This window comes from Phascolarctos cinereus, unplaced genomic scaffold (assembly GCF_003287225.1).
Source record: "Phascolarctos cinereus isolate Bilbo 61053 unplaced genomic scaffold, phaCin_HiC Scaffold_1;HRSCAF=81, whole genome shotgun sequence".
NCBI classification, from domain to species: domain Eukaryota; kingdom Metazoa; phylum Chordata; class Mammalia; order Diprotodontia; family Phascolarctidae; genus Phascolarctos; species Phascolarctos cinereus.
The window spans coordinates 256637303-256662806 of NW_027555514.1; the positions used below are offsets into that span (position 1 = coordinate 256637303).

Here is a 25504-nt window from a genome sequence, read left to right on the forward strand (position 1 = left end):
ACAATTAGTAATCTAATTTTTGATAAACCCAAAGATCCAAGCTTTGGGGGCAAGAAATCACCATTTGACAAAAATTGCTCAGAAAACTAGAAAACAGTTTGGCAGAAACTAGGCACAGACCAATATATCACTGCAGTTGCCCAGAGGTCAAAATAGTTAAGAGATTTAGCTATAAAGGGTGATAACAAGTAAATTAACGGAGCATAGAAAAATGTACCTGTCAGATCTGTGGATAAAAGGGAAGAAAAGTTTATGACCAAAGAAGAGAAAGAGAACATTTTGGGAAGTAAAACAGATAATTTTGATTACCTGAAATTTAAAAGCTTTTGCACAAACAAAACTAATACAGCCAGAATTAGAAGGAAGATGGGAAGCCAGGAGAATTACAGCAAGTTTCTCTTATAAAAGGCCTCTTTTCTCAAATACCTAGGGAACTGATCCAAATTTATAAAAATAAGAGCCATTCCCTAGTTGATAAATGGTCAAAGAATATGAACAAGTAGTTTTCAGAAGAAGAAATCAAAGCTATTAATAGTCACCAAAAAAAATGTTCTAAATTACTACTGACTAGGGAAATTCCTACTAAAACAACTCTGAGATACCACTTCATATTATCAGATTGGCTAACATGACAGAAAAGGAAAATGGCAAATGCTGGAGGAGATGTGAAAAAATAGGGACGCTAGTGCACTGTTGGTGGAGTTGTGAATTAGTCCAACCAACCATTCTGGTGATTTGCTATAAAACTGTGTGTACATACCCTTAGATCCAGCAGTACCACTACTAGATTTGTATCCCAAAGGAATCAAAGGAAAAGGATCTATTTGTTCAAAAATGTAGCAGCTTTATTGATTGTGTTGATTGTTTATGGTAGCAAAGAATTGGAAATCAGGGAGATACTTATTAATTGGGGAATGGCTGAACAAGTTGTGGTATATGGTTGTGATGGAATGCTACAAGAAATGACAGGAGGGATGGTTTCAAAAAGACCTGGGAAGACTAATATGAACTCATGCAAAGTGAAGTGAGCAGAACCAGGAGAACATTATACATGGTGATGCTGTAACGATGATCAATTTAAAACTTAGATACTCATCTATTAAGTGTTTTGGGGTCTGTTAGTATAGGGAAGATTGTTAAAAAGGAAATTTTCTTCTTACCCTAATAAAGACTCATTGTTTCCTCGTGTTTATTGCCCCTCTGAATTCAGCTTATTTTAAATTAGAAAGTCTTTGTGTACTTAAACAAGGGCGTAAGTACTCCTGCTAATGAAGGTCACAATACATCTGTGCCTTGTCATCCTATACAAGTCTTGTCTATATCTTCATGGAAGTTTTCTGTAGAGAATACGTCCAACCAGTCAGTCCTCTGGTTCTGTTGATATTTGTGGATATCAAACGTGGATGCTGTCTGTTACTCATGGTTCTGTGTTTGATCGTAAAGCTCCTAGAAGTGTGCTTTTCTTTAATGTTGAGAACACAGTCCTGTTAGGGATACACCGTCACAAATGTAAAATGGGAATTAACTATAATTACTATTTTCATCTGGCTGAATCCCCTGGTAGGAGAGAAGGTAGTTAATTCCCAGCCACAAAGTTCCACTAACCCAGTTTTTAGGGTTGGTACTGCAGTGTTTCTTAGTCTACATATTAAAAAAGTGATCTCATGCATTCTAATCCTACATTAAAAAACCCATGCAACTTTTGCATTCTAATATATTTTCTGCTCAGAATGTTTGATACCTTAAAGTATATAGTACCTCATGGAGTAGTTGAAAGAACAGTGGAGCTGGTTTTAAAAGACTCATGTTTGAATATCATCTTCTATCACTTAATAATTATGTAACCATAGGCAGGTGACTTAATCTGTCAGAACCTCTATTTCTTCATTTGTAAGATGGAAATAATATTTATACTACTAAAATCATAGTATTATTTTGAGGGTGGTAGCACTGTGTAAACCTTAAAATACTATATAAATGTGTTAGTAGCTGTAATAGTAGGAATATGTTAAAAATAGCTATTTAAACTGGGCATCTTATATTCATATTTTCATGTGCTTTGTATATTTAAGGTAAATAAAAATAATGCTAAACTGTGGAATAATGTGGGTCACGCTTTGGAAAATGAAAAGAATTTTGAGAGGGCCTTAAAGTACTTCCTACAGGCTACACACGTTCAGCCGGGTAAGTAGTGCACAGCTTACTCTCAAGTAATTTTTAATTTGATGATACTTCAAGGAAGAAAAAGGGCATTGTCATATTTGAGCTTTCCTCCAGGAAAGATCCTACTCCGTATAATGCTTTATTGTAGTCTAAATGCAATCCTGGATCGTCCAGTGCTATAATCAGCCAGTAGTAGCAGTGTGTTATAGAGTGGAAATAGTTTTTACCTTAAGGACATGAAAGGTAAAGTTTATCTTACTGCTGTTGCTTACTGTCTGTGAGATCTTGAGCAAGTCCCTTAAATCCCTTCGTGATTCATTTTTCTCATCTTATCAATGGAAGAGTTAAACTGAATGAACTTTGGCTTCTTTTTTTTCCCCTTCTAACTGGGACTATAATTTCCTTGGTATAGTACCTAGTGAAGAAACTCTCTACTAATGCAGATCAGTTGCTTTGGGTGTGTGACCCTGGGCAAGTCACTTAACCCCTATTGGTTCACCAAAAAGAAAAAAAATTATTTGGGGCCCTAAGAGATTAATTGATTTCCTATAGTCCACATATCCAGTAGGTATTAGAGGGGAAATTTGAACCGAAATCTTTCTGATTCCTGGGCTAGCTTGAGGAAAAAAAAATGCTGGGGCCAGTTCTACCTCCCCAAAAGTCACTTGAGACATTGGGAGGAGGCTAAAATGAAAGTCCAGCCCCCCAAGGACATTGCAGTCAAAAGGAAAGAGTCTGAAAGTGAACAGTAGGGGAATATGAGGAAAAGAGACTGAAATCACCAAAGATCTCAGGAGTAAGAAAACTGAGTTAAACACCTTGAGCATGAACAGATAAACTGTCAACAAGGAAGATATTAATTACAGAAAGAAGTATTGCCTCCTGATAGATCAGCTAAATGAGAGCAGATATCTCTGAATAAATGTTGCAGTACAAAGCAAAATAAATCAGCACATGATAAGGGAGAATAGAATATCTTGTGGATTCTCAGGAGTGCATAGAACCACAGCAGGATGTTTCTGAATGGGTTAAAAGAGAAACAAGAATTATAAAAACAGAATATGTGATCTGCAAACAGAAGTAATGGCAGAATAAAAAAATCTGAATCCAAGGTGAAATCATATTATACAAAAAACTGTTACTGTAACAAGGAATGTTTATTCTGAACATGGTGGCTTAATATGAAGAATGTCCTAGTAATTTGACCTTCCCCAAAATGGAATAGGCTGTGTTTTGAGGTAGTGAAGTCCCTGTCACCATTGATGTTCAAGAAGGGGCTAGATAGATGGTCATGCTTCTCATAAATGTTCTAGAAGAGCTTTCTGAACTAGATGATTTCTGAGGACTCTTGAAACTCTGTGAGGAAATAAACTCAATTTTTTTTTCTTTCGAGTTTTTGCGGTGTGCCATGGTAAAGAGATGTCTATCTTACTCTCCATATTCTTCTGTCCTCTTTGTTCAATTAAAGCTGACTAGAACTTTGGGTCATAACAGACTGAGGAGGGGAAAAGAGGATAGAAAGGAATCAGGAAAAGACTTAGCTTTATGTACTGGATCCATGGGAGAAGAGGTCTCTTACTCGTTACTCAGTTAGAAAAACTGGATGCACAGAAAGCTTGAGGCTAGGTAAAATGCTGTCACTCTGTTTCACCATATTGCAGATCTTAACTTCAACTATTGGCTCTGGCAGACTTTTTCCCCCAAAGTGCTACTAGTTTCTAGGGGAAACATGAAAATAAAGAAGATACATGGTCCCTCCCTCCCTCAAGGAGGTTACAATTTAATCAGAAAGATAAAATAACCATAATACAAATTAGAATAAAGTGAGTGCAAACAGTGGTGCAAACATCACTGTCTTGTCCCTATCTCTACAGGAGGAACTATATTACCTGTTATATATAACATGGTGAAGTTCTTAGGACCATACATGTTTTTGCTTTGTTTATATGTGTCCATGTGATACTGTCTTATTATATGTGTGTGTGTGTGTGTGTGTGTGTGTATATATATATAATTAGTACTGTTCATGAAATACTTGTATATGAGGTAGAATATCAAATGCTTTATTCTAGATGATATTGGGCCCACATGAATGTAGGAAGAACTTATAAAAATTTAAATAGAACCAAAGAAGCCGAGGAATCTTACATGATTGCTAAGTCACTGATGCCACAAGTAAGTAATATTACATTTTAAATGATAATATTACATTTTAAATTATAAATAGATAAATGTCTATGTTTAAGCTCTTTTTTACCCCCTTTTTGGTGAGGCAGTCAGGGTTAGATGACTTGCCCAGGGTCACACAGCTAGTAAGTGTCAGCGACTAAGGTCAGATTTTGAACTCAGATCTTCCTAATTCCAAGGCTGGAGCTCTATCCACTGCTCCACCTAGCTCTCCTTTTCTTGCTTCTACAATCCAATAAAAATAGAAGTATTCCACAGAAAGCTATCATTTCTAACCAATTTGGACTTAAAAAGTACAGGGTGTCCCAAAGTCTTAGTGTAGTTTTAAATTTTAATAACTTAAAACTACATTAAGATTTTTGGGACACCCTGTATTAATGTTTTAATTAATAACTCATCAAGTGGCTTGAGTTATTAATATTGTCTGTAATCTATTAATAAATTTTACATTTCATGACTAATTTTGTCGAAGTGATATTTTTGTATGTATTTTAAGAAACCCACATCTGTAGAAAAATGAAGGGTTTTTTTTTAACATACACTAATTTCTAAACTCCCCTTTGTTCAAAAACCAAGCAATGAGGTCTCAGCCATAATTTTTTTTCCTATACCTCATTCCATTGTTATGAGAGATAAGTAATAAAGCATCTTATACAAGGGACTTATTCAGAAAAGCAACTTGCTAGAGGGCATGTACAGATCTTTTCTGCCTATATTACCATAAAATGGTCATTAATATTTATCTTTATGATTAGAAGCAGCACTGGGAGGAGGATTTGTCCTCTAGCCCTATCACTAACAGTGTCTGATCTTGCCCAAGTCATGTAACCTGTTTCCTTTTCTGTAAAATGAGAGACTAGATGACCTCTAAGTTCCCTTTTATATAATATGATTAGGTTACATTAGGCATGTTATATATAGTTTGTTAAATTTTGTTTAACTTGGGCAGCTAGGTGGCACAGTTGGATAGAGCTCTGGCCCTGGAAATCCAGTCTCAGACATGACACTTACTAGCTTTGTGACCCTGGGCAAGTCACTTAACCCTGATTGCCTCACCAAAAAGCAAAAAAAGGGGGGGGTTGTTTAACTTGAATCAGAATAATTCAGTTAAGTCATTTCAGTTTGTCTCATCCATGAATAATTTTTGTACTGACACAAGAAATTTTTAAAAAAATGAAAAAAGGGAACACATTGAATAATGAATTAGGCTATGTATAATTTCAAAAGATGTTCATTTGTGTAAAGAAATCGGTTATTGGCAGAAATATATGCTTCTTCTCTGTGATTACCATAAAGTTGATTGTTTATTCTTTGCAACATATACTAAGGAACTAATTTTCACAATGAGTTCTCAAGTTAGACCAGTGGAGCGCACAGACTCTAAAAGGTTCTACCAAGACTGACTGATCAGTAGGATGGTGATGTGGTGAGAAATTCTCTGGTGGCAAACTAACAGAAAATGGGGCAGTCTTGGGCTTCTCTGCACTAAGCTAGGCTGGTCCTTGAAAAGTATATTCATTATTTTGCTAGAACTGTTCTTGAAAGCAGAATGGTAGAACCTTCCAGAGTTTGGGCTCCATTGGTCTAGCTTTTGAGAATCCACCATGAAAATTATGTCACTAGTATCGGTTGCAAAAGAGAAATTCTACAAGTAACTACACGTAATTCAGAATGAATAAGAACATCTTATAATACTTGATGGCTTTCTTAATGCAAAGGTGAGAAAAAGTGACAACAGAAGAAAAAAAGGTACAGAAATGTATCAGGAATAAGGAATGAAAAACGCCAAAGACTTGTACTTTACTTCCCACCAACACATTGTGATTCATCAAGAAAAGAAGCATAAGTAGCTGGATGTAGCAAGCATCAGTTAACATCACCAGCAAGATGGAACTGACTTACTTTGGCTAATCCTTAGACAGTAGGCTCTGTTGCCAGGCCCATCCTCTATGCTGTCACAAAGACAAGAAGCTACTCATTACTGATATAGGTGTCTGTAGTTCCTGAATCAGCTATTTATACAGTCACATCATTCAACTTGTTAGGTCAAAATCAACACCAGCTTATTAGAGAAAAGATCAAAATCAATAGAAAGGTAGAAGAAAGGAAAAAATCATGGAAAATTTTTAAAATTTGAAATTGCTCAACCCTGGCCTATTCAGACAACTTATTAATAACAAAAAATGGGATATGGGTGGATGAAAGAACATAGACTATAACTTATATATTTTGTACAGAAGGTTATCTAATATATTGATAACAATTTATCTGATACATTTATATTACTATAACAATTACTATAACAAGGAGAACAAAAGAACCATAAAAGTCCTTAGTCAGGAAAAACCTACTTGCCAAGTAGAGAAAGATGTTTGCCAAAGGCACCACCAGTTTAATATAATAAGTTAATTTATAAAATCTTTTAAATATGAAAAATGCTGTCCATTCCCAGAGAAGAAACTGGTGATGTCAGAATACAGATCAAAGCTTAATTTTTTAATTTCTTTATTTTTCTTGGGTTTGGGGGTTTTGGGTTTTTGGGTGTTTTTTTGGTCTATGTTTTCTTTTACAACATGACTAATATGGAAATATGTTTTGCATGACATGTGTAATTTATATCAAATTGCTTGCCTTCTCAGGGGGGTGAGGAGGGAGGGAATTTTGAACTCAAAATTTTAAAAATAAATGTTAAAAATTGTTTTTACATGTAATTGGGGGAAATAAAATACTAAATAAACTTTCTACACCAACATAAAATAAAATCTTATGAAGAAGGATAATGGTGTGAAGTGCAGCACATGAAAATAAAAAAGTAAGACATCGTTTTCCCAAGAAGCTTACATTCTAAATAGAGAGGACATATAGGACATTGAAAGAAAAGTCTACATACCTTGCCTCATCACTTAGTTACTCCTTTACCATTTTCCATCTCATTTCTACAGCTAGTCATTGAAACTGCTCTCATCTGATCTACTGATAACACACCTACCCAGTCTCCTACACATTTTCCCTTATAAAAAACAGGAATGAGAAGAGGTGGATGAGAGTGAGGTAGAAGAGAGTTTACAGTAGCCCATCATGTTAAGGTGGATGCCACATAAACTGTGGGCATGAAGGTAGCGAGAAGGGACATCAAAACAAAATGTGTATTGGCCTGGAAGCAGCATACTTCTACAAAACAGAATATGAAGCATACTAGGCAAGAGACCCTACTTAAGATTTTATGTGCCCATAATAAAGGCATATAAGTTTGAAAATAAGAGAACAATAAAAAGAAGAAAACTAAAAAAGATGTTGCAAAGAGTTTTATGACAGTTTTTTGCATCATCAAAGACAGAATGCTTGGGCTTATAGACTCCCAGATGTGCTCATGGAGAATGTAGAAATTGTGATACAGCAGATGAGAAAAGCAGCAGTATTGGACCACTGTGCATAAAATAGATTCATGCTGGAGGTATCAAAATGAAGGCATTGGGGAATCAATTCACAGGGTATCTGAAGGAGAGAGGAAAAAGTGAAAAGATTTGGTTATTTCATACTCATATTCATAAAACTTCACAGGCTCCCTGTTGCCTCTAGAGAAAAAATGAAAAAAATTAAAAAACCCTTTCTTTAGCTTTTAAAACCCATCTCAACCTGTCTTTCCAGCTTCATTATAGATGATGCTTTTTCCCATTCTCTGCAGTCCAGCCAGATTGCTGTCTGTGCTGTTTATCATATGTGATGAACTTTGTTGTAAGGAAGGGCTCTTTCTGAGGGGCTAGGAGGAGGGCTATATGAGGAAATGTAAGTAACATAAAAATGAAAGATAACAAGATTTTATTGTAAAATAAAAGGAAGATAGTTCTCTCAGTGACTCTCTACCCGTGAGGCGTGGGGCAGGGAGAGAGATGCATGCCAAAGACAATCTAAGTTAAAGGGGATTCTTCACAATTGTTGAGGCCCTCCAAATATTCCTGTTTCTTGCTGGTATTTTGCATGTTTCATAAAGGCACAGAACATTGATCTATAGTCATCCGAAAGAATTTGCCCTAGCCTAGGGGGCTCAGTAGAAAGATCACCAGCCTTGGAGTCAAGAGGACCTGAGTTCAAATGTGGCCTCAGGCACTTGGCACTTATTAGCTGTGTGACCTGGGCAAGTCACTTGGCCCCAATTGCCTCACTAAAAAGCCAAAAAAAATTTTTTTTGCCCTAACCATCCACTCATGAAAAAAACAGCAGGTAATGAATGTCTGTTGTCCAGATTATGACAGCAGTTGGATAGAGAACCTGTAGAATTCATCCATAAGCTACAAATGGACAACAGATTGGGCCCAGGATTAAGCAAGACAATGGGTTGGATTGCCTGTGGAAAATTTCAGAGCATTTTTAATAACCCCAAATTTCTTCAGATGAATCCTATCTTATTTCAGTATTCTGCCACAGAATGCTACAGCCTCCAACAGATTAAAATTGAACCCAGCACTCCATCTCTTCCATTTCTGTTGTTTTACTTATGTTTTAGTCTCTCAGAGGATATTTGAATAAATGAATGTTAATGAATAAATGGAAAAGAATTAATTGAACACATTCACTATGTGCCGAGCACTGAGGATCCAAATTATAAAGCTGAACACTCTCTACTTCCAAGGAACTTAGGAGGAAACAACACATATAGGAAAGGTTCTGCTGCAGGATGATTGGAAAGGCAGAGTTCCCTAATGTGTTTGGCAAGGAAGATGGTAAGGTCTAGTAGCCTTGAAAGTGTTGTAGTTGTTAGCTCTGTGGTAATTGAAGTGATAATTCACTAGCCATGTCTACTCTCTGGCCCTCAGGTAGACGGGCCCAGGATCTGGGAAGGAAGGGAGGTAAGGATTCCCTGCAGCCTGTTCTGCTTCACGTGGTGCCCTGAAATAAAATATTTTTAATGGACTGGTCATGTGATGTGAGGGAAGTTCCATTGGAAGTTTCATGATGTTTTTTAAAGGGAGGGAAGGAACAAAGGAAAACAAACCCTGTGACAAGTTTATAGGAAGACATAAAAAGGCATGAATGGATCAAAACATGCATTGTTGGAAAAAATGTATACACGAAGATCATCAATCCATAGATCGTGTTAAGTTTTCTATTTTTAAATTGATTTTGTATGTTGTAGTAATGTCATACTTATTATTAAAATTATATTGATTGGATATTCTATATAAGACTTTTAACTTAGTCACCCGATGTGAATGCTTTGTCTCTGACTTGGAATTTCTTTTGCCTCAGCAGCATAAATCATAAAAGTACCTTTTATTTTAATCAGATCATTCCAGGTAAAAAATATGCTGCGCGAATTGCTCCCAACCATTTAAATGTTTATATCAATCTTGCTAACTTGATTCGTGCAAATGAGTCTCGACTTGAAGAGGCAGATCAGTTGTACCGACAAGCAATTAGCATGCGGCCAGATTTCAAACAGGCCTATATTAGCAGGTATTGCTTTTAATTTTGTACTATTCTTATATAAGATTGTCTTTTTTTTTGTCTTTGATAATAATTTTGGCTGAATTAGAAGAGTTATTTTTTTCCCAGTATAATATTTTTCCCCAATATAATCTACAGTTGAGGGGAAAAAAAAGCAAAATCTGTTAAGATTCATCTCATAGGTAGTTCCTTAATTCCTTAAAAGCTGTGTGTGCCTCCTAATTCTCTGCTTATCACCTTCCCCCAGTAACCTTTTTCAAAGCACCTAGAAAATAATTGACTTAATAAGTTCCTTTTTTTTTTAATGCAGATTTTGAGACTTAACTAGTCAGAGCTTTTAGCACCTACCTGCATGTTCATCAAAACTTTTTAGTTCCTATACTGCCAGAGTTTGGAAGAGATGTGTTTCTGGAATTCCAGATTGGAGTTTAGAATTTTTTTTCCCTTCTACTCTGTACTTCTCCCTTTCCCACTATCTCACTTCATCTGAACTTAATTTTCGCTCTCATCCTGATATCTCTATAGTGAATCTGAATCTTTTCTTGTTCTTCCACCCCGACATACCTATTCTGGGTTTAATTCATTGTCTTCAAACTCTTAACACTATCATATTAAGGTCATTGAGAGAGAGAGAGAGAGAGAGAGAGTGTGTGTGTGTGTGTGTGTGTGTGTGTGTGTGTGTGTGTTATACACACACATATACATATACATAATCATTTTAGCAATTCATTGTCATCTACTCTTGAATACCCTGCTTCCTTATCCTAGACCTACCTTGCTAATCCCTCAGACCAGGAATCACCCCCACCATCGTTCTTCTCTGCCAGTTACTTCAAGTCATTGAACACTGCTGGAAAAAAAAAATCACGAAGCTATCCAAATAGGGTACATTATAAATTGATGCTACCCAACGTGAATGAAACCCTTGCCAATAGGTGGCAATCCTATTCATTCCTGATTGACTCCCAATCACATCTCCAAAGCAGCTGTTAGAAACCTGCTTCTCTCTCCTGAAACTCCAAACTCACTTGTACTTTCCTTCTGCAGATGATCCTGGCTCCCACTCTTGTTATGAAGTCATCTATCATAAATTCCTTCATTACTCCTCTCCACCTAGTTAGATTAAGTCTCTGACAAGTTAGGCAAGGAAGCCCTTGATCCTAACTCTTCCCAGCTCCATCATGATCTTGTTCAGTCAGTCATTCCATTTAGGAAGGAAGGGAATAAGCATTATTAAGTGCCTACTATGTATCAAGCAAGTGCCTAGTACGATATACAAAAGCACGTTGTCTTATTTGATCTTACATCCCTGTGAGGTAGGTGCTGTTATCGTCCCCTTTTTTATTAAGCACCTGCTGTGTGCCAGGTACTCTTAGACTCTGGGGATACAAATACAAAGAATGAAATTATCATACTTTTAAGCATCTTATATCCTAAAAGGGGAGATGAATACTTAGGTAAGTGCATACTGAGTAAGTAAAAAGTAAAAAAAATTAAAACATGCAAGGCATTTTGAGAGAGAGCACGCACGTATTAGCATGGGATGCTCAAGAAGGCTTCAGCTTGAGCTGCCTCTTTGTATTCTCACTCATACAGTCTACCTCTGTGGTATTCTTGGGTGTCTGTCAATATGGCATTTTCGCTGACTTTTTTTTTCTTTTTTGATAAAACCTCTTGGCATATCTAGTTCAGCAGTCATTGCCATATTTAATTGTATTTGCTTTGACTTCTTAGTTAAGCCCTCCCATAAAGTACCAGAGCAGGTCCTTCTCCCTCTCACTATCTTCCTCTCCCTCCTTTTTCTTTTTTTCTCTCTGTTCAACTAACATCTTAAAGAAGCTGAAGTGCATTTTTTTCTGTTTTTAATTACTTTATGCCCTAACTAACAAAGCAAACTACATGTTAAACATATAGAAGTACAGATACTGCCATAATCTCTAATAGAGATTAAGTTATTTTTGAGAGAAAAATTGAAAGGAGGAGAGTACGTGCCTAAGAAAGCTTAACTTGGCAGAACTTTTTATTTTAAGTTGCCAGTATAAGTGTGATACCATATATAAAGTAAAGTTTTGATTTGCTTCTTCCACAGAGGAGAATTACTTTTAAAAATGAATAAACCTCTAAAAGCAAAGGATTCCTATCTTAGGGCATTGGACCTAGACAGAAGCAATGCAGACCTTTGGTACAACTTGGCAATTGTTAATATTGAACTTAAAGAATCAACTGAAGCCCTTCGAAACTTTGACCGGGCTTTGAAGATGAATCCCAATCATAAACTAGCACTATTCAACTCTGCCCTGCTCATGCAAGAATCAGGTATGTTGACGTAGCTAACATGTATTTCTAGTTAAACCAGGGTTCCCCCCTGCCAATAAAGTAAAACCTTATTAATTATGTTTGTGATTTGTCATAATTCAAAAGTCTGATTAGTATTTACCCTTTTAACAAAACTTCACGTATACTGCAGATCAGTGATTTAAATAAAATTATAAAGTAGAGTGAATGAATTTTTAAAATATTTGAAACTTTTCTAGTATCATCAAACAATGAAGCATTTAAATGTGATACAGATAATTTTTATATGGTTGTTAAAATGGGATTCTTAGGAAGTAATGTTTTGCCATACTAGTTTGTCTAGTCCCTAATCATTTTCTTTTCATTTAATGTTTATAAACTAGTTAACTATTTCTGTCTCTTCCCAGCCCCCAATCCCCAACCCTGACCTACTGTAAAATACATAGGGGACAATATCTTATCTGAGCAATACATCCACCCCCAGGACCTAGCACAGTAGGTGTTTAAGACATGTTTGTTTAAATCCATAATTATTTTGGAAGGGAAATCCCATTCAAAATAACTGCAATACTTATAAAATATCTAGGAATCAATCTGCCAAGAAACACTTTTAATTTGGAAGGGAGGGGAGGTTGGAATCTCAAGAGAAGTAGTAGGGAAAAAATAGGAATATAGGGGAGTAGCACTTCCAGACCTTAAATTATATTATAGAACAGTAATCATCAAAACTAATTGATATTGTTTAAAAATAGAAAAGTAGATAATTAGGCTAGGAAGAATGAGAGGTATTAAGCTTGATTGTACAGTGTTTGATAAAAGTTGAGAATACTAAATTTCTTGAGATAGGACTTCTTATTTGAAGAGAATTGCTAGGAAAACTAGAAAGCAGTTTGACAGATTAGGTTTTAGACCAGCATCTTATGCCATATAACATAATAAGCTCAAATAAATATATGACCTGAAGATTAAAAGTCATACCATTAAAAATTAGGGAACAGTATTAAATGCCTTTCACACATAATGGTTTGGGGGATAGTTCTGAACCAGAGAATAGAAGCAATCGCAATATAAAAAAGAATAGATACTTTTGATTACATGAAATTGTAAAAAATAATAATAATAATAATAATCAACAAAATCAGAGTAGCTAGGATAAGAAGGGAGTCTTGTCATTTGGGAAAACAACTTCACCTCAGGTATCTTAGAAAGGATTTTGCTATCCAAGACAGGATATAAATCATTTATTAAGTAGTTATCATGTGCCATGCACTGTGCTAAATGCAAGAGATAGAAAAGCAAGAGTTCCTGCTCTCAAAGAGCTCCTATTCTAATTATGGAAGACAACACAAGAGAAGTCAACAGCCAGTCACATGGCCAACCATAGTGGTCCTTAGTGAGCTATGGCCGGGTAGAAGGCAAGGCTCAGGCACCCTTAGCATTCTGTGGCAGTGCACATGGCACTGCCCAAAGGTCCGAAGGCTAAAACAGCAGGGAAGATAAGGCACAGTTGTCTTTAGGGCAAGGTGGCTGCAGCGGGACACATGACAAAATGTAACAATCCTCCATCTTACCAGGATCGTGGTTTGTGATTGCCCACTAATCAGAGGAGCGTACACGAACATATCCATCTATCAGACTGGGCCCTCAAGGGACCTGGGCACATCACTTGGGAAAGGGAGAACATGGAGGGCTCTGAGCATACAGGAGTCTGCCTGAGACTATTGGGGGAAAGAGTATTGCACCATTCTGGTCCTGTGGTATATAGGGAACTAACACAAATATGTAACAAGGGACATTCCCCAGTGGTCAGAAGATATGTTTTCCAAATTTGAATTGCAAATGGTTAATAGCCATAGGAAAGATTGCTTCAAATTGCTGATAAAAGAAATGCAAGGAAAACAACTCTGCAGTTTTACCTCCTCACCAAACAAATTAGCAAAGATGATAGAAGACAGAACAAGTCAATGCTGAAGAGGCCTCAGTAAGATGAATACATTAAGAAACTATTGGAGGAGCTTTGAATTGATATGCCCATTCTGGAAAGTAATTTGAAATTATGCTAAGAAAATGCAAAAATATCCATATCCTGTGACCCAGAGATCCCATTGTTAGGCTTATATCCTTCATAGGTCAATGTATGCCAGAGTACACATAGAAGCACTTTTTGTGGTAGCAAGCAACTGGAAACCAAGTAAATACCCCTCAGTTAGGTAAAAAGGAAGTTACTGTTCCAAAAGAAAGGATGACTGAAGAATTCTCGAGAAGCATGCAATATTTACATGAACTGATGTAGCATGAAGTAATCAGAGCCAGGAATACTTTGCACAAAAGGACTACAGCACCATAAGGGGAAGTGGGGGGGGGAGGGTCTCAACCATATATAATTAAGTGACCAAGCTTGGCCCTCGAGTTGGGAAAGTACACTTTCCTGCCTTCTTTGGAAGGGTGGAGGACTACGAATGTAGGATATTGTGCGTGCTGTCAGACTTGGTTTATGTAGTGGTTTGGATTTTTTTTCTTTCTTTTTTTCTTTTCTTTGTTAAAAGCTCTTTGAGTAGAGGAGGACAAAGGGATAGATTTTGGAAGTGAAGGTATTGATGTAATTTTTTTTATTTAAAAAAAATTTAATCAGTACTAAGCAACATTCTGTTAATTTCATTTGTATTTTATGCCCAAATTTAATGATAGTTTTTATTGTAAATGTTTATAGTGTAGTCTGTCCTGTCTGACTATGTAAGTGGCTCAGTGGGTAGAATGCTGGACCTAGAGTCAGGAAGACTGGAGTTCAAATCCGGCCTCAGACACTTTACTAGCTGTGTGACCCTGGGCAAGTCATTTAAACTCTATTTGCCTTAAATCCACCAGAGAAGGAAAAATGGCCAACTACTGCAGTGTCTTTGTTAAGAAAACCCTACAGACAGTATGGTCCATAGGGTCACAAAGGGTTGGATATGACTGAAGAACAATAAAATTTTACCATGTAACTAAATAAAGGGGTTTTTTGTACCTCTCTTACACATTTTTTCCTTTTCTATTTTTAAAAATTGTTTTCACATCTTTTTTTTTCTTTTTTTTAAATTACTAGGTCTTCCTATCTCTCCCAGTGTGGAAATGCAGGGCCACTCAGGGACCTATCGCAATACTGATCAGCGTGGAAGCGTTAACTTGCTTAATTTTTCCAGCGTGGGCCTTTTCACCCTATCTTAGGTACCCTGGTGCTCCTCAGTTCCCAAATGTTCACCATCTTGGTGCTAGACCTAGTGTGCTCACCAGGTAGGTTTTAGCCCTAGTGCAGATCAGAACTTCCAAACTGTGCACCAGCTTCAACCTCCCCAGTGTCCAGCACGCTGCCATATCCAACATCACCTTCATTTCCAATACTATCCCTCCCCCACCTTATTCAGTAAGCTATCCCTTATACCAAAGAATAAAAAAGAAAGGAAAAAGGAAATTCAGCCAACCAACCGATACCTCACTGAAACCTGACAATGTGTACAATTTATTTTACATCTGTATACTCCCACCTGTTCAAAGAAGAAAGAGATTTGCATTTTTTCAAATCTTCCCTGAGGCCAGCCTTCTTGTTCAGTAGAATTATACAATGTTCCATTTCATATTTTTTTCACTTTCCATTTATAGTGTTATAGTCATTGTTTTAGTTTGGAATATTTTGTGTACCCATTATATTTATCCCTCTTGATTGTAAGTTCCTTGAAGATAGGGATTGTGTCTTTACCTTTACTTCAGCATCTAACACAGAACTTTAAACATAATGGACTCTTGTTGACTAAGCATTTTGTCCAGAAAAGTCACATGATCTTGGTATAATTTTTATTTCCATTCTTTGTTTTATTTCCAAAGGGGGTGGGGTGGGAGGGAACATTCATTCCATTGTTACATAACATAATACAATCATTCCTGGCTATTTATCCAAGATTTTTTTTTTTTACTACTATATCAGTGACTCTTAGACTGAATTGAAAAGAACTTTAGTGGTGATCTGATTCAACTTCATATGGCAATTAAATATTAATTTATTTTCATTTCTGTGGCATAATTGCTCCTAAATTTAGTTTTGATTATACTTCTTTTTCTTATGTTGGAAAATGTTTTCATTGGTTTCTATTACTACAGCTTTTCATTGAAATCTGCTAAATTCTTTTAAACTGATGAGTGGCTAATTTTTCCCCTCATACTATGAAGCTTAAAGTAGACACTGTCAGTCTTGAAGGAAACACGTTGTTTTGAAGACATATTAATTTTTTAAAAAATATATGTTAGTGAAAAGAGAATGTATACCTAGGTTTTTTTTTAAGCCATAATTGGAATTAATATAGTAAAGGAAGTTCCTAACACTGCATTATGTTCCAACCATTTGTGAGATAGCTATATGGTACTTAAAATTCATACACCAATATAAAGTGTTATAAATGATGGTTTGGTGTCCTCTCCCTACCCCACCCCCCAAAAAAAGTCCCATTTAATCTGTAATGAAGTTGAATTCCAGTATAAATAGTTACCTGAACTCTTCTAATTACCAAGCTTTTCCCAGAGAAAGAGATATGTGATTTGAGGCTCTGGTAGCAGTGGCAAGAATTTTGGATTGTCAATATTAATGATGACTTCATTGCTTCAAATGATATATGATTTTATCACTAGAGTTATTCCCTTCACTAGTATGTCTCAGCCCCATCTTACTAGAGAGTTTTCAGAAGTTATTACCTGGTAGATATTCATCTTGTGGTGAGCATTTCTAAATTTAAATAAAGCTAACTCTTTCTTGGATCATATACACACACATCTCACTGAACACCATTATTAAAACTGTGCCAGCTTGGTAAGTCTTACTAGAGTGTGTAGACAACTGAATAATTTGTGGGAATATAATCCATTTTGCTAGTTTAGAACTTTGCCCATTAATTTGTAATTTTTGTCCTGTACATGGGTTAAAACACTTGGTGGAGATATGGTAACGTAAGTTACTTCAGTGCTGTCGCCTAATTTTGATTTCATTTTCTATGAGATTAAATAATTTATAAAATGTTTGAGAACAGTGTTTTTGATAACAACAAAATTTTTACATATTTCTAGGCTTGAAATTAATTTTGTTCAATATTACATTCACAGCTTTAGAGAGAGAGTTTCCATTCGTCTGATAACAAAGTTTTATTAGCCCTTTGGAGATAGCAAATAACTGTAGACATCATCTAACTTAGCCCACTGATTTTACAGATGAGAAAGCTTCAGCCTAAAGAGACCAAGTGATTGGCCAAAGACTTAGAAACAAAGTTTGCTAACAATCTAAATGTTCTTTGTATTATAGCATGATACCTAATACCTAATTAGAGGTGTCCTCTTTGTGCCTGGTATTTTTTTTTTTTTGATAACTCAGTTCGGCAGTATGTTAGGGGGAAAATGAAATATTTGCCTCCATAGAAAAAGCAGTGAATTCAGTGGAATAAAAGAATCTCTTTTATCCAGAGAATCTATTACAAGGATGTGGTGGTTGTTTTTTATAAGACCATAATTTGAAAGGAAGCTTAGATATCAACCTCTTCAGTTTTAGATGAGCCTCAAGAGTGCCTAAGAAATAAGTGGCATAATACCCTTTGACCCAGCAGTACCATTTCTAGGGCTGTATCCCAAAGAGATCATAAAAACGGGAAAAGGACTACCATGTACAAAAATATTTATAGCAGCTCTTTCTGTTCTGGCCAAGAATTGGAAATTGAGGGGATGCCCATCAATTGGGGCATGGCTGAACAAGTTGTGGTATATGAATGTAATGGAATACTATTGTGCTATAAGAAATGATGAGCAAGCAGACTTAAGAAAAACCTGGAAAGACGTATATGGACTGATGCTGAGTGAAATGAGCAGAACCAGGAGAACATTATACACAGTAACACAACCACGCCTTCTCAGCAATGCAAGGTTGATGTAAGTTTAAGACATCTCCAAAGTCTCATGATGGAAAATGCTATCCACATCCAGAGAAAGAACTATGGAGTTTGAATGCAGATCGAAGCATACTATTTGCTCTTTTTCCCTTTGGTTTGGTTTTGTTTCTTCTTTCTTGTGGTTCCTTGTATTGGTTCTAATCTTTCTTTACAACATCACTAACGTGAAAATATGTTTAATAGGAATGTATATGTAGAACCTATATCAGATTGTGCCCTGTCTTAGGGAGGGAAGGAGGGAGAGAAAATTTAAAACTCAAAAGCATATGGAAAGTGATTGTTGAAAACTAAAAATTAATTAATTGATTGATTAATTAAAAGAAGTAAGTGGCATAGCCAGGATTTCAACTGAATTCCTCGGACTCCAGATTAAGCACATTCCACTGTACCAACTGCCCCTATTCATTTACTACAGTTACTGTATTGGTTGATTTCCTTAAACATATTAGATTATTTTGTGTCATGAAATTTTTTCATTTGATCCTTACAACAACCCCGAGGTAGGACGGACAGATAATTATATTTTTTTCAAATCAATCAAGTGTTTATCAAGTGCCTTCTAACGCCAGTAAGGAAAATGGGCTTAAAAAAGTTAATTGCCTTGGCAATCGTCTGTCTAGTGACAGAACCAAAATTCAGAGCCCTGGTTCTTGTCCCCAAGCTTCAGTGATCTTCCTACTAGTACATATTACTTTACTTTCATATTAAGAAAGTGAAATGTCCCTCTACCTCCCACCACATAGATCGAGGTTTTCAGTCTTCCGTTACTCAAAATTTTGTCTAAACATCTTTGTTTGGTCTACTTACATGGCTATTGATACTGGTAATGAAATTTTTAAAAGCTGTTTCCAGGCAAATCACCTTTCATGAATGTTCAGGGTACCTTTTCTGCTTTACAGGAGTGTTTCTGAGCCATTATTCTGAGTCTGGCTATCTTTTCACGGCATTGGTTGTGCAAAATTAATACGAGGTTTTGTATTTTCCTTTACATTTAAAGTACTCCAGTCCCCCAGCTCTTCTGCTCAAACCCTGGTGGCAGATCCATTTGTGCCACACACACTTGTCAGAGGAGAGAGTTGCACAGGCAGAAGGTGATCATATTACTTTCCCAGGTTCCTGTAATCTAAGTAAAAGTACTTTTCAGAAAATGGGTTTACGGAATTATCTGAGATAATGTTGACGACATAAGAATGAAAGGTTTTGTTTTTCTAATCCTTAGGTGAAGCTAAAGTTAGGCCTGAAGCAAAGAAACGACTGCTCACCTATGTAAGTCAAGAACCCCATGATGCAAATGGCTACTTCAATTTGGGGATGCTGGCAATGGATGACAAAAAGGGCAGTGAGGCAGAGATGTGGATGAAGAAAGCCATCAAGCTGCAGCCAGGCTTTAGAAGTGCCTTGTTCAACTTGGCTCTTCTGTATTCTCAGTCCTCGAAGGAGTTGATGGCTTTGCCTGTCCTGGAAGAGCTCCTTCGGTACTACCCTGATCACATCAAAGGTCTCATCTTAAAGGGAGACATTCTGATGAATCACAAGAGAGACATAGTTGGAGCAAAGGAGTGTTTTGAAAAAATTGTAGAAATGGATCCAAACAATGTCCAAGGAAAACACAATCTTTGTGTTGTTTATTTTGAGGAGGGGGACTTATTCAAAGCAGAAAAATGCCTGCTTGAGACACTTGATTTAGCACCACATGAAGAATATATACATCGTCATTTGAATATAGTGAGAGTTAAAATTTCCTCCTCTACTCCTGGAGAACGGTTATATCTTCCGCCGGCTGGAACCACGCAAGCAGAAGGGGGCAAAAAAACTCCATTTGAAAACTTACAAGAAATAAAAAGTGAACCTAAATCTACCGAGACAATGGAAAATGATAATAACAAAAGTCAATCTAAATCAAACACACAATTAGAAGAAAATACAGACAAAGAGAACAAAAAAACAACGAAAGAAATCAGTGACATTGAAAAGAAAAGAGTTGCTGCTTTAAAAAGACTAGAGGAGATTGAACGTATTTTAAATGGTGAATAGCCTTATTCTTTATCATGATAAATGGTATGGAAAATACTTTAATTTGTGGCATTTAAATTAAAGTTTGCTCAGACTGGGTGTTTTGAAAAATGGAAAGAATACATAGCAGCCTATAATAAGTTGTTTCTCTATCTGTGGAGAATAATGCATTAACTAAACTTTATGTATTGGGTTGAATGTGGGTTGTTTTGAATATGAGAGAAATGTATGAAGTCGAAAGTGGAGAAATCACTGTTTTTAAAGCCCAGAGGAAAGGTCTGATGATAAAAATTTTTCAGATGGATATTCTCAATTAGAAAATATTTAAAGAACAAAATGGGAATCCTGTGGAACAATTCCAATATGTGCAGCTTTATTCCTTGCGACCTTTTTTTCTTTTCCTATTTGTTAGGGATTTCAATCTGGTTTTACCCAGTGGAATCTGACTAGAGATTAAAAACATTTCTTGACCATATGTTTTTTCAGTATGTCACTTGATCCTCACTAGTGTTCAGTCAAAAGCTTTCCTCTGTGAAAAAACACTGGCTTAGTTTGTATGTGGGGATTTATTTTAGTATTTGTTTTCAAAAGAAATAATGAAATAACTTTTTTTAAAGCAACTAATATGTGAGATGTAAATACATTATTTCAGTATATATTTTCACAGTTGTACAATTATCCATTAGAGCTGTGCAACAGGTTTTTCAAGCTTCTGTAACTCAAATGTAGCTTTCCAGTAGTACTCTTAGAGAATTATGCTGTATTTTCTTTTGAGAGCGTACTTATTATTTAGCACAACTGGTCAATCATACAATTGTTGTAACTCCACATTATCCTTTGTCTTTCACTCCCTAAAAATCCTTAAGTCTTAATACATATTTAACTTCGTGAGGCCAGAGGATCGCAAATCTAGAACTGGAAGAGATTTCAGAGGCCATCTAGTCCGACTTCCACCAAGGCTCAGGGACATGAGAGGGGGGAGACAAATAATGATCCCTGGCCTCTAACTCTGAAGCTGCTGTCCCTTCTAGTATATCAAGCTTCCTTGCATAATTTTGGACCATTACAGCTGTAGTTTTATTTTAAGCATATAACTATTCTATGGGCAGCTAGCTGGCACCATAGTGCATAGAGTCCCAGCGCTTGAATCAGGAAGATTCATCTTCCTGAGTTCAAAACTGGTCTCAGACACTAACTGTGTGACCCGGAGCAAGTCACTTAACCCTGTGTGCCTCAGTTTCTTCTTCTGTAAAATGAGCTGGAGAAGGAAATTACAAGCCACTCCATTGTTTTTGCCAAGAAAACCTCAAACAGGGTCACAGAGAATCTAGACTTAAGTGAAATGATGGAACAAAAAAATAACTGTACTTGTAGTAGTAAATGATTTTCCCAATTCATCCTGGTCTTGTTTGAAGTAATGAGGGTTTTGGCTTTAAAATTATATGCTCATTGAACAAATATTTATTAAACTAATACTTGTGGGCAGTTCAACAATAAGCCACTAAAGCCAGTGTTATTTAATTGTGAGGAAAAGAAAATGACTTCTGGTTTCTTTTGAAACACTAAAATCTATTGTTTTCCTTTTTTTCATTTTAATTAAATATTTATTTTGACTACTGATTCATTAAAATGTTTCCATTATTAAATACATCTGTTTTTATACTTTCTATGTGAACGGTTTTTTCAGACAATCAAACTCCTATTTCAATGAGCTATCTTTTCATACATGTTTTACTGGGTTAACGAAAAATGCTTCTTTATCCACCTATTGTCAGCTGTTTTCAAAAATATTGTGAATATCATAAGAATCAATTTGATGGCCATTTTTAACTTTAACTTTTTGGAATTTTAAACCCAGAAAAAAATGTTGTTTCCAAATAAATAAAAATAAATATTATTTTCTTTTAGACTTAATTTTTTTTGTTAAGGTTTCTATAAAGAAAATTTTAAAATCTGTATAAAGATAGTTTTCATTTAGAATGTGCTAAAGCTCTAATATGTCATCATTGACTAGGGCTTATAATTTCTAATTAAATATTTCAGAAAATAATTCATGGTACTTTTCAGGACAGTTTTATAAACTGTTCTAACAGGCATGGATTGTACTGGTGACCCAGTTTTATTGGGTACATAGAGGCTTTACTGCAAATCATTTTAGAGTCACTGAAAGAAACTCCTCTACCCACCACTAAGAGCCCTTTAGACAGAGATGCTTAGTTTCTAGGCTTATGTGCTTCTATCTAGGGAGATACAGTACCTATTAATAGCCATATGTGAAAATGAGACATAATGGACTTAATAATCCTTACACTTACCAGAAATTTCTGAGTGGAGATTCCAATGAGATCCAGTAAGGAAAAGTGAGGATAAAAGAAAAGAACAATCCTTGAAGGCTATGGTAGGGAGAAAATGACTTCATTAAGCACTTAAGGCTATCTTTGGCTTGTAAAAAATACATATTGAAGATACTAAACAATTAGGGTTGTTTTTTTTTTAATAAAAAAAGATAAAACTAGGACATGCTAATTCTTGAATTAAATTATTATAAATTATTTAGTATTTAATTACATCAAGTCTAGTAAATTACATATCCTCTCTCTAAATGAAAAGTTAATAAAAGTCAAAATTTTTTAAAATACCAGAACCTTGATGTTCATTTAGTAAACTTTGGTTCATCTCTGGCTCTATAATGCATTGTTTCCACAATAACTCACTTTTTGAAAGCTGTTTGTGGTGCACCTCAAGGTTTCAGTAGAATTTTGGTTATAAGAAAGAGATGTGTATGTCATCACATTTCTTTTTTAGAACTTTAAAATTTGGTGGTTAGTATTACTTTGGGGGCTATGTGTAAAATGATTATTTCTGTTTTTATCCCTTGTGAAAAAAATTGTAGTAAAATTAAAGGTTTTAAAATGAAAGAAGATGATTTTAAGATTTGTTGTGCAACTTTGATTGTTTTTTGTCAACATGAAGTCCATTTCTCTATGAATTAACAAGATGGTTTGGGTAAACCCAGTAAGAGAAAATTTTTCACATCTTTGTGAGAAGGTGAGAGTGATAAAAAAAAAAATTCTCATTACCACTTCCCTTTCACCCCAAGAAACAGAAAGAGTCTGAGTATTCTCATATGGAGTAAACTAATACCTTGAAGGCCATACACACTGTCTAGGTATTATTCAGGGAGAGTAGTGACAATCCCCTGGTGGTTTCTATGTCACTTTTTTTACTGCTTCTCAAAAGGAAGATTTGAAGTCATATTGCTCCTAAATAGCTTTTCTTCATAGGTCACATAACTGAGAACTTTATCGTATAATTATTTTCACTTAAGTCTTTTTGGCAGCTGTTGGTTGAGGGATAAAATTCTTAAATGTGTAATTCTATATTTACCTTTTCTGTATCTAGGTTTTAAAAATTGTTTAAAAGTTAAACATATGTTGACTTATTTAGGATCATGTTTAGAATACAGCCTAGACTAGTTCATTTAAACTTTAGGAATCCATATATTTATTTTAACTTCTGCTTGGCTAAATGCTATATAAAATGAACCACTATCGGGTATTTGAATCCAATGTTATTTATTTGAGCTAGTCAGCCACCAATACCTGGATCCCCTAAGAAAAGTGATTTTTATGTTGTGTGCCTTTAAAAAAAATAATACTGTAGGGTTTCTGCATGTTCTCTAATATCAAATTGGTTCTTTAACAATCTGTTTTGTCTCTACTTTTAAGGGGAAATTGTGATGTAGTCTTTTGAGGAAATCTTAAAATTCTCTTCTCCACTTCCCCCCCAAAAAAAAAAATCTGCTAGAACAGTTATTATGTTTATAGTGACCATGTGAGAAGGGTGGTTCCATGGAATTATCTGGCTTTGTAATTCTAGGATTATTTTAAGAACCAAATTATGAAAGTAAGAATAATTCAGGTTAGAATTACTTAAAGTGTTAACAGAAAGTAAGAATGTTCTGAAGGCTGCATTAAGGCATCAGCTAGCAGAGTTGTTAGATCTTAAGCGTGATGAGCTTAATACCACATACACAATTAAGAATCCAACATTGATTTTTATTCCTCGGTCTTAGATTAAACCAGACATGTAAATCAAAAGGCCTAAAAGTAATTAAAATCAGACTGGGCACATCATTTTAATGTGCCTCTTTGGTGTTGTTCCTAATTCTACTTTCACTGTGAAATCGTAACACAATAAGGCCTGATTCCCGACTAAACTAATCAGTTAAAGGCCTTCCAATATTTGGTGCTAGTTCTCTGCTCATCTCCAGGAAACTTCAGGTTTCTGTACACATCACCAATATAAGGAAGCTCCCAGCAAGAAACCTCTCCCAATTTAGATCCAGCGCCTTCTCTACCACTCAGAGAGCTGCCTGGGTCACTAACAAGTAAAGTAGCCAGCTTGTGGTTACAGCCTCTTTGTGTCAGAGCCAGGACTTCAACACAGAGCTTCCTGACCCTGAAGCTAGCTCGGTTACCCGATCCCTCATGTTGTCTTTCACCTTACACAAAGGCGCTTAATGTTGATTGAATTAATTGATGGCCAAGTTACTCACTCCATTTCTCATTACCACACCTGGAAGGGACTTGATTGTTGAGATGACATTGTAAGCGCTAAATGAGTTAAATAGCGCCCTACTTAGCAGTCCCTGCCTGGAAATTCAGGCCCAGATCAAGTTGGTCTGATATTTCTGTGAGCAGGGCATGGCCAACATGTCACAATATCTTGAGGTGCAATTTATCATTGGTGCCCTACTACGTGCCTTTCAGTTCCCCAGTTATCTCCCCAGTGACATCATATTGTCCTTCAAAAGACAATCAAGAACGAGAGAAGAAAGGAGGAGGATCCAACCAGTGCTAGGCACTTTACAATTATTTGATTCTCACAACAATCCTGGGAGGTAACTGCTATTATCCCCATTTTGTAGATGAGGAAACTGAGGCCAAAAAAAAATAAGCAAAGTTACACAGTGAAAATGTGTCTAGGGCTAAAGGAAGTGGTTATGCAGTTGTAATTTAGCAAATGCATCTTCAGACTGAAATGTAGGCAAGCCCGTAGGATCATAAATCTAGGCATATCCGGGCATCCAGGTTGCAATGGCTAATATCCCCAAGAACTGGGAGTCAAGACAAGGGCAGTTAATTTGTGTCTGCTGGCTGAGCTTGAACTAAAAACTATGGCAGTGTAATGGTCAAATGTTGGACCGCAGCAGGTTGGGTCTCTTCTTCCTGACTATTGGTAATAGCAGGTTGTGGGGAAGGAGGGAAGAGGAGAGAAGGATTATGGGAGTGAGAGATGATCCCTGTGGCTTCTCCTTTTAGAGGTAGTGTGGCTGGGAATCCTAAATTCATCTTTCCCTTCCAGCTTTTCCCATAGTGGGAGTTGACATGTTGGCATAATTTAAGGGAAGATTCTTCTGTCCCTACATTTCCCACACA

The 25504-nt window shown here is 36.0% G+C and overlaps 1 protein-coding gene across 1 annotated transcript in view; it reads left to right on the forward strand.

Annotated features, from left to right (window-relative positions):
- TMTC3 (transmembrane O-mannosyltransferase targeting cadherins 3) overlaps positions 1-21965 on the forward strand; it is a 66217-nt gene extending 44252 nt beyond the window's left edge. The window contains 6 exon segments of the mRNA XM_020993495.2: positions 2073-2184; positions 4236-4244; positions 4247-4338; positions 9635-9804; positions 11885-12111; positions 19270-21965. Coding sequence (XP_020849154.1) covers positions 2073-2184; positions 4236-4244; positions 4247-4338; positions 9635-9804; positions 11885-12111; positions 19270-20084 — 1425 coding nt within the window. The 3' untranslated portion in view covers positions 20085-21965.
- Positions 21966-25504: the final 3539 nt, after the last annotated feature.